We start from the raw sequence: 14674 nt of genomic DNA, 5'->3' as shown, positions 1-14674 counted from the left end.
CTGAGGGAGAATTCTCTGAGCGGGAGGGCTGAGGACAGAGAGGAGGAGAGAGGTCCGAGGAAGGAGAGGGGTCAGTGCTGAGCCAAACGAGTTGCGAAGGGCAAGCCTTTCTAAAAATCAAAATAGAAGTAATTGGTGTGGAAGAGATATGATTCCCTCATGTCTGTAAACCGTGCCGACCGGTGGGGGCTTTTGAAACCATAAAGCTCTGAGCTGCTGGCCGGCTTAGTGACCAGGCGATGGCTGCGGGGCTCAGAGCATCCCCTGTGGCTGGAGCTCAGAAGTTCAGAGAGGTTAAATAACTTACTCAAAGTCACACAGCCACTGAATGACAGAGCCGGGATTTAGACCCCTCCTCTTCTCACACCTCTGTCCCCACGACAGAGGGCTCCTGGTTCGGTGTTTGAAGAGAAGAGCCAGAAAAATTTCTTATTAGAGCCCCCAAATTTACCTTACCCTGTGCTTTATGTAAAGACTATCAGAGAACTTGGGGGATTAAGTGGAGTGTAATACCCCCAAACTTCTTAAGAATGTTCCCATCGGCAGGTGTCTTTGAACCTCAGAACCTCAGAACCTTTGAACTTCAGTGGTGTTACCTCCGCAGGGGGAAGGTGGCCCCACCCACTCCCTACAGCGGGGGCCCCAGACTGCAACAGGAAAAGACACCTGGGAACTGGAACCATTGGCGCAGTTTGGTCTTTGTTTTAGGCTCTTCTCCCCAGATCTGGCAACCAGGGCGCATTGGGTCAGATCTTAGGGATCCGAGTACCTCGTGCGGGGGCAGGGGAGGGAAAAGGGTGAGTGGGATGGTGCCGATCAGAGGGCGTGGAGGCCGGAGACGAGGCCAGACAGGAAATCCCTCAGACACGGCCAGCAGGACTTCTTCCCCAGGTGGGGTCAGAGCGAGGGGGCGGCTGCCCTGATTTGCCTCTTAGACTGGAGTTATTCAAGATGGCAGCCACCAGCCACACGTGGCTACCGAGCCCTGGAAATGTGGCTCATTTCTCCCAACTAAGATGAGCTGTAAGTGTAAGATACACCCCAAATTTCAAAGCCTTGGTACAAAATAAAATAATGTAAAATCTCATTGATATTTTTATAATGATTACATGTTGAGATGACAATATTTGGCACATATCGGGTTAAAGAAAACGTATTAGTAAAAGGAATTTCACCTGTTTTATTTATTTATTTTTTTTACTTTTTCAAATGTGGCCACTATAAAATTGAAACTACAAAATCACAAATAAAATTATGCTTTCTATTTCCGTTGGACAGCACTGTTTGGACCAAGCCTGGGTGAGTGGATGGAGGACAGGTGGACAGAGTGAGCCGCTGTCTCTCTGGGCAGGTGAGACTTTCAAGACCTGTGCTGGCCCGTTGTGGGCAGGACAGGAGAGAACGGAACCACCTCACGGGGTGGAACCAAGAGCCAACTGACTTGGCTTTGGGCAGAAGCTCTCCTAAGGGTGGGGAGAAAATGGGGCTGGGTGGGAATACCTTCAGAAAGCCATGCCTGGGACGCCCAGGGCAGTGGGAGGGTCTGGCTCACCCTCTTCTGCCTGCTTGGGCTAAACAGAAAGGCTAGAAAAACCCACCTCAGGAATGCTGGTGACTTTCCCCTGCAGAGCCTGCCACCAGCTAGTGAGAGACATGTGAATCTCCTTAAAAGTTTTGTAAATAGAAATCTGAAAAGACCTGAAACTTGCCCTCAAGGGGACATCCCTGGAGAAAAAGAAGAAGCAATTGAGGGCCTTCTGGAAAATTTTATATAGAAGGGTTGGAGGAAAGTAGGCGGATGCTGACTGCAAAGAGAGGAATTCCTGCAGCCCTGAATGGGTCACGTTCTGAGCCCCAGTTCACTGCTTGCTCGGCCCCCTCACTTCCTGCTGGTCATCATTCACATGTCCCCTCCTCAAAGAGGCTTCTCCTGGCCATTTTACCTGAAGTTACAGCGTGTGCCCCAGCCACTCCATGGACCCTTGTCTGCTTTATTTTTGACTCCTTATCATCATCTAAGATGCTATGTATTTTTATTTGTCATGTTGACCGTCTGTCTGTTTTCCCCTAGGAGAATGTAGGCCAGAGGGCAGGGACCTTGTTTTGGTTTGACTGTTCTCCACACTTAGAACAGGAACCTGTCACTGGATTCATTACAGCTGAATGAATGAATGAATGAATGAGCATCATGGGTGCCTGCGGCTTTGCTGCGAGGGCTGGGCACAGCTTAGAAGATGTTCCATCCTCCACTCCTCCCCAGTGGCAGGGAGGCTTAGGAGGTACCTGGTGGGCACAGCTCCTAAACTCTGCCTCTTGCAAGTTAAATGGCCCTTGAGTGGCGTCCAGGTGACAATTCACAATACGCAGGCACATTATGCAAGAGTGCTTTCTCAGAGATCCGCTGTGTAACAGAGAGCCTGTACATGATATGGTGTTACACACCCTAAAATTTATTAAGAGGCTAAAAAAATAACATTTGTTAAGAGGCCAGATCTCATGTTAAGCGCTTTACACCCCCACCCCTACTCCTACCCCCCAAAAAAACCCAAAACCAAAGGGACACAAAGACATTCTTGGAAGTAATGGATGTGTTTTTTACCTTGATTGTGGTGATGGACGGGTGCTAGCACATGTCAAAACTCATCGAATTGTGTGTGTTAACTATATGTAGTGTTTTGTTGTATGTTAATTAAACCTCAACAAAGATGTTTTAAAAAAGTGCTTCCTCATTTGGAAATATTTAAATGAAAAAAGCTGAATCGCATTCAAAATCCACTCTCATTAACAAGAGACTTTACATTATAGTCCTAAATGAAAGAAAAGGAAGAGCTATTACTTTTTTTTTTATTACCTACCCTTGCAAAGTTTCTTGTTGATGGAGACTATTTAGAATGTAAAATCTTTTTTTCTGGTGTGCGAGTGAAATAAATGTGTTAAATAAGGTGTTCAAAACCAGAAGTGCCAACAAAGCAAACCTTCTAGTCACCGCCAGCAGGTCAGGAAGGGGAATGCCCTGCGACATACTTGGAGGGGTCCATCAATTGCCGTTTCAAGGATAAAACCTAATGTAAAAATGGCTGCTTTCCCAGAACCAAATCAAGTTGTTCAGTTGGGATCTTGAAAAGATTTTATTTGATATCTTTAATATATAAAAAACATTTTCCCTAATAGTATTATTACTATTTTTTAAATAACGTCTTTTCCCCCATCAGGCCCCCCAGGCGCCCAGAATCCCTGCTGGACCCGCGGACCCGCAGACCCGCTCCGGGCAGCCGCCCCGAGGCGGTCAGAGCAGGATCAGCGGGTGTTTACGAGACACTCCTCGACGCCAGGCTGATGTCACAGCCTTCGGAGAACGGCCTCCTCGGGGACGTGAAGAGCGCACTTGTTTTTACCCTTGTTTAAAACGCTGAATTATTGCTTTATTTTCAAGTGTCCTTTTCTTTTCCTTCTCGTGGTTTTCACAGAAAGAGCCGGAGCCCCTGACGTTGCGCCGGTCTCTGTCCCCGGGGGGGCCGCGAGTTTCGTCCGGCCCCTTGCTCGCTTCTCCGTTTGCTTGTTTGTTTTTTTGTTTCCAGTCTTCTTAGTATGTTTTGGAAACACCTTTTCAAGGGGCGTTTGAAGAGCGGCTCCCCGCCCGGCGCTCCCGGAGAGCGCCTCCCGCCCCGAGACCGCGGACCCGGCGGGTGCCGGCCGTGGGGGCGCGCGGGGGACAGCGGGGGGCTCGGCTCCCCCACCCCCAACCTGTTCTGGGCCGCGAGCGCCTCCAGTTGCGGCGCCTCTGGGATACGAGAAAGGAACCGCCCGAACAGTCGAGAAACTTTTCCCCCCGCTGTCGTTCCTCCCGGGACCTTGCCCCGGGGCTGGCGCGGGCGACAAGGTCAGGGTTGATCGGAGGTCCACGCCCCGGCCCGGGGGCAGACCAGCCTCCGGCCAGGAGCCTCGGGGACGGAGAAGCGGGCGGAGGTCCCGGGACGCGCAGACACCTGCGGCCTCTGCCGCGACGGGCGGTCCCCGGGCGCCGGCGCCTCCTTAAAGCCTGGGCTCCGCCCCGCCCTCCCCCGCCCCCCGCGCGCGGTTCCACCCAACCGCTGGGGCCCCGCCGTCTGGGCCGAGCGTCGCACAGCCGCGAGCCTGCGAGGAACGCGCCACCCGCCCAGTCCCCGTGCCGCGCGTCCCGCGTGCCGCGTCCCCGACCTGTCGCTATGGCCAGCGAGGAGCTGGCGCTCAAGCTGCAGCGGCGACTGCAGCGGGCGGAGGAGGCGGAGGAGGCGGAGGAGGCGGGCGGCCGCCCCGAGCCCGCGCGCGGCGCCGCGCCGGCCCCGGAGCCCGCGCCCCAGCCGCCCGCCCGGGCGCCCACCGCCCGCGCGGACGCCGAGCTGAGCGCGCAGCTGAGCCGCCGGCTGGACATCAACGCGGGCGCGGCGCGGCCCCGGCGCTGCAGGGTCTTCAACCCCTACACCGAGTTCCCGGAGTTCAGCCGCCGCCTCATCAAGGACCTGGAGACCATGTTCAAACTGTGAGCGCCGCGCGCCGCGCCCCGCGCGCCCTGCGCCCCGGGACCCCGCAGGGAGAGCAGGGGGAGGTGGCGGCGGGTCACAGCCATTCCGGCCGGGACTTCCAGGCCTCGCTCCGGGGGAACAGGGCGGGGTAGCTCAGGAGTCCCAGGGGTGCCCCAGATCCCGCGCGCCCCGAGTCCGTGCAGGCACGGTGGGGGCGCGGAGAGCGGGGTCCCCCCGGGGCGGCCGAACTCGAGTCCCGGGTCCTGGGTTCGCGGGCCGGACCGCGGGTCGCACCCCCGCAGCGGGCGCGTTCGAGATTTGCTCCGAGCGCAACTTCTAGGAAACCGAGACGCGCGGGCGCCTCACCTGCCAGCTTTGTCTCCCGAGGGAGAAATTAGCCCCGTTGTCCTCTTATCTTTTAAAACAAAAGAGGAAAGTTACCCTCGGCGGCAGTGCGGGGTCTGAGGTACCAGCCGAGGCTGAGAACCGGGCGTTGGTTGAACTTCGCCGAAGATCGGGACGTTCCCGGAGCCGGCGCGTCCCGCCAGCCTCCCGGGGTGTCTGTCGCCCTAGCTGCTGGCGCCCGGCGGAACCGCACGTGGGCTGGCAGCCGGTCCGGCGCGGGGGGGGGGGGCTCATTCCTGTGGCGCTGTGGAAGCCCCCGGCCCCGGCGGGGGAGCTGCTGGCTCGCCCCGACGCCGGGCGCGGGGGGTCCCCACGCGTGCCCCTTGCTGCGTGCGAACTCCCCGGGCCTCAGTGTCCTCCTCTGGAGAGGGGGAGCAGTAATCGCCCCTGCCTTTTAAGGCCACAGAGTACTGTGCTCCCCGTAAGCTCCTAACCGAGCTATTAATATAATTTCCAGAACTGGGCCACGACCAGAAAAATGCCTGCGGGAGCGGAGGCCGCCAGCCAGGTCGCGCTCGGGGCGCTTTAAAAAGTGCTTGGAATGTCTGTCCTCCCGCGTGGAGGTTCTATTTACGGGCGCCGTGTGGCCGCGGCCTCCGCCCTTGCCCGGGGCCGGGCCGCGGGCCAGCGCCAGCCTCGGTGCGCAGGTCCGCAGGCGCCCGGGCCCCTCGCGCCCCCTCCGCGTCCCCCCCACGGGGATGCTCCTGGTCTCCAGCTCCAGATTCCGCTCTGTAGTTTGGGAGATTAAGGAAAGCTGAGTTGGGGCAAAGGAATGTGTGCAGCTGAGGAGGAGGTGGAAAGGCAGTAGGTGAGCGGTTTGTACGCTCTGGCAGGGCCGGGCCCGGGGCCGGGTCCTCCAGCCCAGCGGCATTCAGGGACCCGTCTTGGCAACCTTCTTCAGGTTGCTTTTCCCTCCAGAGCTATCATGTCAGTCAGCACTCTAGGTTGGGGTTTCCGCCTCCGCCGCTCTCAACCCGAATTGGCATAAACAAAAAAGGCATTAATTGGCTCGTAAAAACTAAAAAAGCGGCCGGTGTCAGGTGTGGCTGGATCTAGGCGCTCGAAGGACGTCTCTCGTTTTGCTAAGACAGCCTCCTCACTGCGCTGTCTTCATTCTCAGGTGGCTTATTCCTGGTGGTGACATGGCCACAGCAGCTCCAGTAAGTCCAGGGAGACAGAGTAACCACAGAAAAGGCCTTATTCATTCTCTCTCTCTCTCTCTCTTTACTATTGTTTCTTTTTGGCTCTGAACCAATTGCCGTAGCCAAGGGAATTGGTTTTTCCGATTAGCCAGGCCGAGCCTCGGTCCCCCAACCCCTGCAGTGAGGAGGCAGCCTTGCCCCTAGGAAGAGACTGGCAGTGGGCACATCTGGGGGCCTCTGCCGAGGAAGGAGGGATGCATGCTGGGGCCTGTGAATGACCTTTACGGCTCCACCTTCACCCGACCACGGGCCAGCACAGGCCTGCTGCTCCGTTCACCCTCAGCCCTGTGCTCTGAGGCAGCTCTTGTCATCAGAGAGCGGGAGCTGAGGCACAAGTCGGTGTGGAGAAACCTTCCTGGGGGTTGTCCCCCATGTCCCAGGAAACAGGAGAGGCAAAGCCGCCACTCTAATCAGAGTCGCCCGGGCAGTGGCAGAGAGGAGAGCGTCATCTTTGGCAGAGAGAAGATGTATAGGGTCAGGCAGGGCCTAGGACCTGTGACCCTAAGTGAGCGACATAATCCCTTAGTTTTCTTGCTAGTAAAATGGGCAGAAGTACAATGAGGTTCCCATCATTGTACTTCTGGGGCAGAGCCTGGGGGGGGGGGCTGCCTTCTTCCCCTCACGGTGATTTGGAACCCCCACCACCTTAGACCTGGGGTTAAGACCAAGTTATCCACCTGGGCTTGAGGAGGGTCAGGCCAGAGTCCCCTCATTCCAGGGTCATTAACTGTGATCATGGGCAAGTTGCTTAAGCAATTCTGCCTTTTCATCTGTAAAATGTGGCAATAGTTCTTTTCACGGGGTTTTGTGAGACTGAGTTGGCATGTGACACAGAACAGGACCCTGGGGGGTGCTCGAGACCACCCCCCACTCTGATGCCAAGCCCTGTGTTCATGCCTGGAGCGTTCCCCAGCCTGCCCCACCTTCAGGCTTCCCACACCCTATAAACATGGGGATTCCCCGACCCCCACCCCTGAGCTCCCACAGACTCAGCATCTTCCAGCTGAGTTCGTTGGTTTCCCCTTCAGGTGCCTCTCTCAGCTTCTCACACCTGGGAGACGGCCCAAACTTCGCTCTCCCTATCTCACCAGGGTCAGAGGTCCTCTGGCTGGGAGATTCTGCCAAATCCCCAAATGCCAAGCTCCATGGCATCCTTCCCGGTGGGAGGGGGCCCACAGCCTTCCCCTTCCTGGGGAAAGGCAGCAGGGTGCAGGGGGTCCCCTGGGCTCATGGGCTTGGGCAGAGACGGTCCCAGAGCCGGCTGGCCACCGGAGGAAGCTTGAGGTGGCAGGGGGTGCTAGTCTGATCTGGTGACTACGGGCACATCAGGGCTCTGCCCTGATTGTCACATGGCGTTCTCCCTGTGTGTACGTCTGCTCGCGACCTTCTTATGAGGACACTAGTCAGTGGATTGAGGGCCCGCCCCCATCCATTACAACTTCATCTTAATTTATTGTACCCGCAAAGACCCGATTTCCAAATAAAGTTACATTCTGAAGTTTCAGGTGGCCATGCATTTTGGGGGCACCCTATTTGACCCAATACTGTGAATGAGCAGAGATGCCCAGACCATCATGACTGTCTCCTCCCCACCTCTTGGGGGTGAAGGGTTAGGGAGCACCCCCCAGGGTCCTGTTCTGTGTCACATGCCAACTCGGTCTCACAAAACCCCGTGAAAAGGGTCCCTTCCGAGGAGGCCCTCTGATTTAGGCAGATCGGTCTTAGCCAATTGAGGTGACCTGTTGACTCAGGAATCTTAGAGACTAACTGAAGCCAGCCTGAGCCCACTCCCCCCGGAAGGGGGGGTCAGTCTTCCCAAAGCCCGACCCTAATTCAAATGGAGTCGCCACCTAACTATAGAAACAAAGCAAAACCAACAGAAAACCCCCAACTCATGCCAGGAGTGCACTTACTTTCCTCAGGAATGTCACTTTTAATCAGTTTCTAGATCCAGACTCTGATGTCACCTTGAAGTTCCCTGGGAACCTGACTTCACGGCACCCGAGCTCTCTCCACAGAGCACTCTCCTGTTTTGTTCGGGGCTGGATAGATAAATGCAGATACTGCAACACATGCTTTGATCTTTTCAATGTGATTTTTCTCCTTAAAAGTATTTGCCTGAGGATTTCTTACATTTTCGAGATTTAAAAAAAAAAAAATAGAAAAAAAGATCCTGGATCCTTCCTGGCCTGTGACCATGTCGAGTTCTTGGCGTGGGGGTCATTTGTCTTCATATGCTGGCTCCTCAATGGCGTGTTGTAAAAGAAAGAGAATTTTCTGGCTAAGCGTGGGAAGCCGGAGGCATCGTCAGGCCGGCCAGAGAAAGTTCCCTCTCCGTTTCCAAGTGCGTTACTGGATAGCCCGCGCCGACGGAGTAGTGGCCTGATTTTAAACGGAGAGCGAGCCGGCCCAGGAGAAACTGACCCTCCAGCGTGTGTCCAGGGCTGTAACATGAGCCGGCCGGGTGGTCAAGATTAGACAGGAAATTTTAATTACCCCGGGCTTATCTGGGGGGGCCTCCTTCACAGGGGGCGGTAATGAGGGCAGCCTCTTCTCGCAGACCCAGATACCACATGTGAAAAAGCAGCCGTAAGGTTTTTGCAGCATTCTAAAAGCTCGTGTTTCAATTCCCCGAAGAGAGGGTGGGGCGAGGAGCAGAGAGGGTGGGGTGAGCTATGGGAAAGTTGCCTTTTGATTAACAATCTGAAATGATGATGTCATGGACGCCCTGCCCACACCCCATTCTCGCACCACCTCTGAACCCCAAAAAGGCGAGGTGGTCCTGAAGCTCCCCCAGTTTCTTTTTCTCCTCCTCACTCTGCTGAGGCCGTTGGCCCATTCAGATTGGCATCTTTTGAGGGAGATGATTTTAATGATGGAAAGAAAGGCAAGTTAAGAGCTTTTATCCCCTTAGGGAAAGGAGAGAGCTTCTCTCCTGCAGCCTCTGTCCACCGCGGTCCCCCTTAGATCTGCAAGTCCCTCACCTGCGCGGGTTTTTGCATGCGGGGCTGTGCTGCGTTGAGGGTGGAGCAGGAGAACTCGAGGCTCAGTCTCGTCTGAATTCCTGGCGGTGTTCGGCCGGAACCCAGGCCGGCTTCTGTTTGAGGGTCGTGGACTCTGGCAGAAAGACAGCGTGACTTGGAACTGTTTCTTAGCCCAGTGTGAGCACTGGCTGTTTTGTTTGCCAGCATCATGATCGTGAGGAACGTGATGGAGGAGGCGCTGAGGAGGCTCCCGGCTCCCGGCCGCTCCGCTCTTGCAGGGAGCTTCCCCCTCCTCGAGCCTCGCTCCCCACCCCTCTCTCCGAAGCCCCCTCCACCCTCCTTATTATAGAGCCATCTCATTTTATGAGAATTTGAATGGTGGGAATTTGAAACCGAGTGAGTTAGTGAAGTCTCACGCTATGCCAAAAAAGTTCCTTTTCTCCCCTTCTGCCTGGAAAGATGCGTTAACAGGTGCCTAGTTTCAAAGCGATGAGGTCCAGGGACTCTAACTTTATTTATTCTCCCAGCCCTGTGGCGCCCACCTGCCCTCCCCTAGGAAATAGAGATAACCTTCCCCACCGAATGTGGGGGAGTCTGGTTTACACGGGGCTACATCACGTGTGGTTTCGCAGCACGGCCAAGCTGGTCTCTAAGGGTGTGCCGAACGAATCGGGTCTCGGGAGCTGGTGGCTGCCGGCCCGCCTTACTCCGCGAAGAGATGCTCAGGTTGGGAGCCCAGCGCACCCTCCAGGTTTTGCAAATGCTTGCTCTTGGCTTCCTGCTTCAAGAGTGTGTGTCGCATGCTCGCTGGCCCCGACTCCCAGGTGTTCCTTCAGAGGCCCACGCACAGGGACATCTGAGTTGTCGGAGCGCACACCATGGCATCCTACAGGATGAAACCTGACCTGTGTGCTCAGTGACCTGCCAAGACATGGACCTGTCCTAGTGACTCCGCAATTTCAACCTGTGTGACCTTTTGTGACCCTCTCCTCTGGGCTCCTGTGGCACCATAATGATGGTGATAATGAGCCTCTTTCTCACCTACTGTCTGTGAGCTATTCATTCATTCATTCATTCATTCATTCATTCATTCAAGGACCAGGTATTGAGGTTATAGACTGGTTCAGAGCAGGCTCAACAAACTTGGCAGTGAGCCTATTTAACATGATGCTGCTTGACAGGGCTAAAGGCTGGTCCTGGAAGAGTCACCCGCCACCCATGTGTGAGACACCCCACGTAGCCCAGCAGACCCCATGGGGATGCCAGGGGACATGATGACTCTAGGCTGCTGCATTCTGCTGCCATCATGGCAGGAGGTCTCGGTGTTTCTGGGCACAGCCAGGGAAGAGCAGCCAGCCCGGACCGGGAGGGGATCCAGGCCTCTGATGGATCCACAGCCCTGGGGCGGGCGCTTCTGGAGCCAGAGGATGGGGGCCGAGAGCTTGAAGTGTGGTGTGGCGGGGGCCCGCGCAACCTCAGAGGGCACGACGTGGGAGGTGAGGGCGCAGTGCGGAAGCTCCGGTTTGGGGTTCGATGGAGAGCAAAAGCGCTTTCTCACAGTCGGAGTTGAGAAAAGGGAAGGATTGTCCTGAACATGGTAAGTCCCTTTCCCTGGAGATCCATGGGGAGGCAGGTGGTCTGACTTCCTGGAGGGAGAGATTTGCAGCAGGGGAGGGTCAAGAGGTCTTGGAGGCCAGGCCGAGGGATGGGCTATGCGAGTTTTAAGGTTCCTTATCGGCCAGGGTGGGCATGCCGGTCTGCAGAGGGCCAGGTGGGATGTCTGGCCTGTGGGCCCCGGGTCTCCGTTGTCACTGCTCAACTATGCCGTGGTGATAAGAAAGCAGCCGCAGACAGGACGTAAACAAACCGGCGTGGCTGTGTCCCAGTCGAGCTTGGTGAGCAGGATCAGGCCGCGGCCTGTCGTCTGCTGCCCCGTCCTAGGCAATGATCTCGGAATCTTCTGAATCCTAAGCTCTGTGACTCCACGGTGGTCTCCCTCCTCCCCTTCCTCACTTCCCATCGGCGTCCTGGGGTTTCGCTGGCTGGGGCGGAACTCAGGTCCCGAGACGGAAGCAGAAGTGGACGGCGGAGTGAGGACCCCAGAGCCGCGGCGGGAGCAACACGTGCATCTGCATCTCCCGCCGGCGAGAGGTGGTCCAAGGTGCCTTCAAGTCATGCTATGGTCAAGCTCTAGGGAGGCCGAAAAGCGCCCGATGTAAAGGAAAAGTTGGTGGTGGCCCAGAGACCTCGGCCTCGGTTCTCTGTCTCCGTAAGCCCTGTGGTTAGAGCAGGGGTCACCTCCAGTCTTTGGAGCCTCTGAAGCCGGTCGCTGGGGGAAATGTGGGTTCTCAAAGGGGTTCGTGACCCATTTTCCCCAGACAAAGGTGAGACCCCGGGTTCCGAGGGAACCAGGAGAGTAGAATCTCATACTTAAAGAAAACTCAAAGTATTTTTATGAAAAAAGTCCCATGTTCTCTGTTTACATTTCCTTAAAAAAAAAAAAGAGTAAAGATGTTTATGACGGAGTGTGGGATCCTAGCCAGCGGGTTAGGTAGGCGTCCTTTCCCACATGGGAATATTGGGTCTGAATATGCCTTTCTGTCATGGATTAGGTGGGAGGCCTTTGGCTCAGGTGATAGAAAGTCCTGCCCCGAACTCATTGATCAGTGAAGAAACATATCATCTCCCATGGCAGGGAGCCCAGAGGACGAGGCGGGCTTCGGGCTTGCTGGCCGCTGCGGACCTCAAGGGTCCTCCAGGTTCGGTCGTGCTTTGCCCTCCAGCACGCTCTGTGCCAGCGTCATCGTGGACGGACAGCGAGGTGGCGAGGTCCCCAGGTCACATCCGCCCATGAACAGCAGCAGCAGGAGAGACTTGCGGTTCTCCTCAGCGATGAGGAAGCCTTTCCCATCGGTCAGCCTTGGGTCAGGGGCCCACCCAGGCCCCGGGCTGCCCAGAGGAAGGCGGTGACCATGACTGCACTGTGACTGGGCTCCTTTCCCTGAGGGGCAGGGCAGGTGCCTGGCCAAATCGTGGGTGCAGCGAGTGAGGAAGGGAGAGACGGGCCCCCCAGTGGGCCCCCCACCTCCCTGTGTCCCCCTGTGTTTTCATGTACATGGGAGGGACGTTTAGACCCTGGCCTGGATTCCGGAGACCAGCTGGGGAGCAGCCCATTCCTGGGGGCTCCTGAACACCTGCGTGTAGAGCTCTTCCCTCTGGGACACTCGCTCCTGCCGTTTCGATCCAGAAAGACCCGCTATGATTTCTCTCGTTGCCTCTGGTCCTAGATCCCTAGTAGCTGGGGGCCCTGTCGTGTATTGGGGGCTGGGGAGCTGTGTGTGTCGGCCATTCCCTAGGGCAGCTCTCGGTAAAATCCCCGCTTTAGCCTTGAACCGCCCTTCCGCCTTACAAAGACCCCGCAGCGCTGGGCCCTCACGTCGCCCCTGCGTTTGGAGCGCCCAGCTGGCTTCCTTGGGCAGGTTCACCAGTCATGCTCCTTGCCTGTTGGTCTTCGAAACCTCTTAGTCGATGCCTCCCTCCCTCCCTCCCCCTCACCCCTGCCCCCAAACCTCCTGTATCCTCTTCATCATCCTGAGTTTCACGCCTCTGGTTTCCTCCTTTCGGAGGGGCGTCCGCATGGAGCGCCGTCTTTGGCTGGGAGCCACATGTATCGACGGCTCTGGTCCCTTTCGGTGGCCTCCTGGTGTTCCGTTGCTGAGACCCCTGTCTCGGCACGGAGGCCACGTGGGTGGACGGGCGCGGCGGCGGCGGTGGTGGGGGGCTGTCTGGGCCCGGTTCCATTTTGCTTCGGTCTCAGCCGAGCCTCCCGCTGTATCGCAGGACGAAGGTGCCTGCGCTGCTCTCGGGTCAGGACTGGTTGCCAGCGCCAGCAGCAGCCTCCCTGCTCCAGTTTCTGGTTCCAGGCCAGGCGGGGCCTTGGGCGGAGGCGGGTAATGGGGACAGGGAGGGGAGGAGCAGTGGACCCCTTCCAGCTGCACTGTGCTCTGAGTCCGCATCGGTGACCACCACCCCTGGCGGGCGCCGTGGCCGCCTGGTCCCTCCCATGCGAAGCCACCCCCGGGTTGACGATAGGCCTTTCGCCCTCGGCCAGCTTGGATCAGGGTTGCAGGAAGCAGGAGGAGGTACTTCGGGGCTTCCAAGCTGCTGTGTCCCCGGGGCTGAGCCCTCTGCCCCATCCTGGTGGGAATGGCAGGGGCCCCCCAGTGCCCTAGGCTCAGACGGCTCTGGGGGACTGTTCTCTGAACACCCAACTGTGCCTGGACAGTGGTCCCCAGTCATTGTCCCACTACCAACAAGCTCTGGCTGCTGCTGACCTGCCCAGCTCTGTGCCACCGGATCCAGTGAGCTCTGTCGTGGCTTGGACAGCCGCTGGCTCTTGATCCTGCCCGGCTCTGCTGAGCTTGGCCTCGGTGACAGGGTCTCTGTCTCCTCCCTAAGCGCCTCACGCTCTCCGCACCCTGCTCCGCAATGGCTGACTTTATTGAGCATTGACCCCCCCCCAACGGCTACTGTGTACAGAGCACCTGCTGAGTGCAGGCACCCTTCGTAGTGTTTACACGTCAGAATCACTGAGGTGGGTACTGTTCTCACCCTCCACTTCACAGATGAGGAAACTGAGGCGCGGGGAAGCCAGGTAACTCTCCCGCTGTTACACGCGGTGTGGACGGTGGAGCTGGGATTCCAACCCAGGCGTCCTGTGCCCTTGTCCCCTGTGCCAACGAGCTGCTCCCATTGATGTCATTCTGCCTCCCAGCTCCTCAGGCTCTGCGTCTCAGCTGTCCTGGACACCACCCCTCAGTCCCCCACACCGCCAGGTGGGGGCCGCGGGTGGCACAGCCTCTGCAGGCTGCCCGGCCTCCGGGCCCCTCTGGACCGCTCACCCCAGACCCACCCCAGACCCGGGGCAGCTGTCTCCTGATGGCCTCCTCCCATCTATCCCGCAGGTTGCGACCTCTTGCCAGAGCCCAGGTCACATTCGCTTCCTCTTCAGACGCCTTCGCGGGCTGGGGCGACATGCAACGTTGGTAGCTTCCTGTTGTTCATGGAGCCACGTCCAGACCCCCCACGGTGACCCCTGGGGCCAGCCCCAGCTGGCTATTGCATTCTTCTCTCTCGCTGGTCCCCCCAGCCTGGCTCTGCTCTCGCTGGCTTGATGGCCCCCCACAGCCGCCCCCCTGTACCCCACAATGCTTAGGCCTGTCGGTTATTGTCACTCTTTGCGAGGTTCCCCTCCCTCTCCACAGTGTGTGCCCTGGCAGAGCAGAGACGGGTCTCCAGGCTCACTTCCTCCTCCAGCCCCGCTGGGCACCGCGGGGTCCCGCGCAGGGCCGTGGATGGGGTGGGGTGAGCTCTGCCTCTGGAGCTGCACTGAGGCCCTAGTTAGTGCCCCAGGGGCGCCTGGTGGCTCACGGGGCTGCCAGAGGACTGGGAGCTCACCGGGGTGGCAGGTTCCTCCCGGCCGTGACGCCAACCACGGGCCTCGTGGGCGCATGTCTGTAAGTGAGATGTGGAAAGAGGTGAGTGACCACCTTCTCAGGTTGTCCCCAGGATCGCGTGACCA

At 57.7% G+C, this 14674-nt stretch overlaps 1 protein-coding gene across 1 annotated transcript in view; it reads left to right on the top strand.

Moving 5' to 3' along the window:
* The first annotated feature begins 4123 nt into the window (after positions 1-4123).
* EFHD1 (EF-hand domain family member D1) overlaps positions 4124-14674 on the top strand; it is a 36699-nt gene continuing 26148 nt past the window's right edge. Inside the window, exon 1 of the mRNA XM_016134717.2 lies at positions 4124-4519. Within this exon, the coding sequence (XP_015990203.2) occupies positions 4206-4519 (314 nt within the window). The 5' untranslated portion in view covers positions 4124-4205. The remainder of the gene's footprint in view (positions 4520-14674) is intronic.

The sequence above is a fragment of the Rousettus aegyptiacus genome, unplaced genomic scaffold, assembly GCF_014176215.1.
Source record: "Rousettus aegyptiacus isolate mRouAeg1 unplaced genomic scaffold, mRouAeg1.p scaffold_m13_p_2, whole genome shotgun sequence".
Classification (NCBI taxonomy): domain Eukaryota; kingdom Metazoa; phylum Chordata; class Mammalia; order Chiroptera; family Pteropodidae; genus Rousettus; species Rousettus aegyptiacus.
Note: the sequence above shows the minus strand (reverse complement) of the source record. Positions and strands in the feature narration are given on the sequence as shown.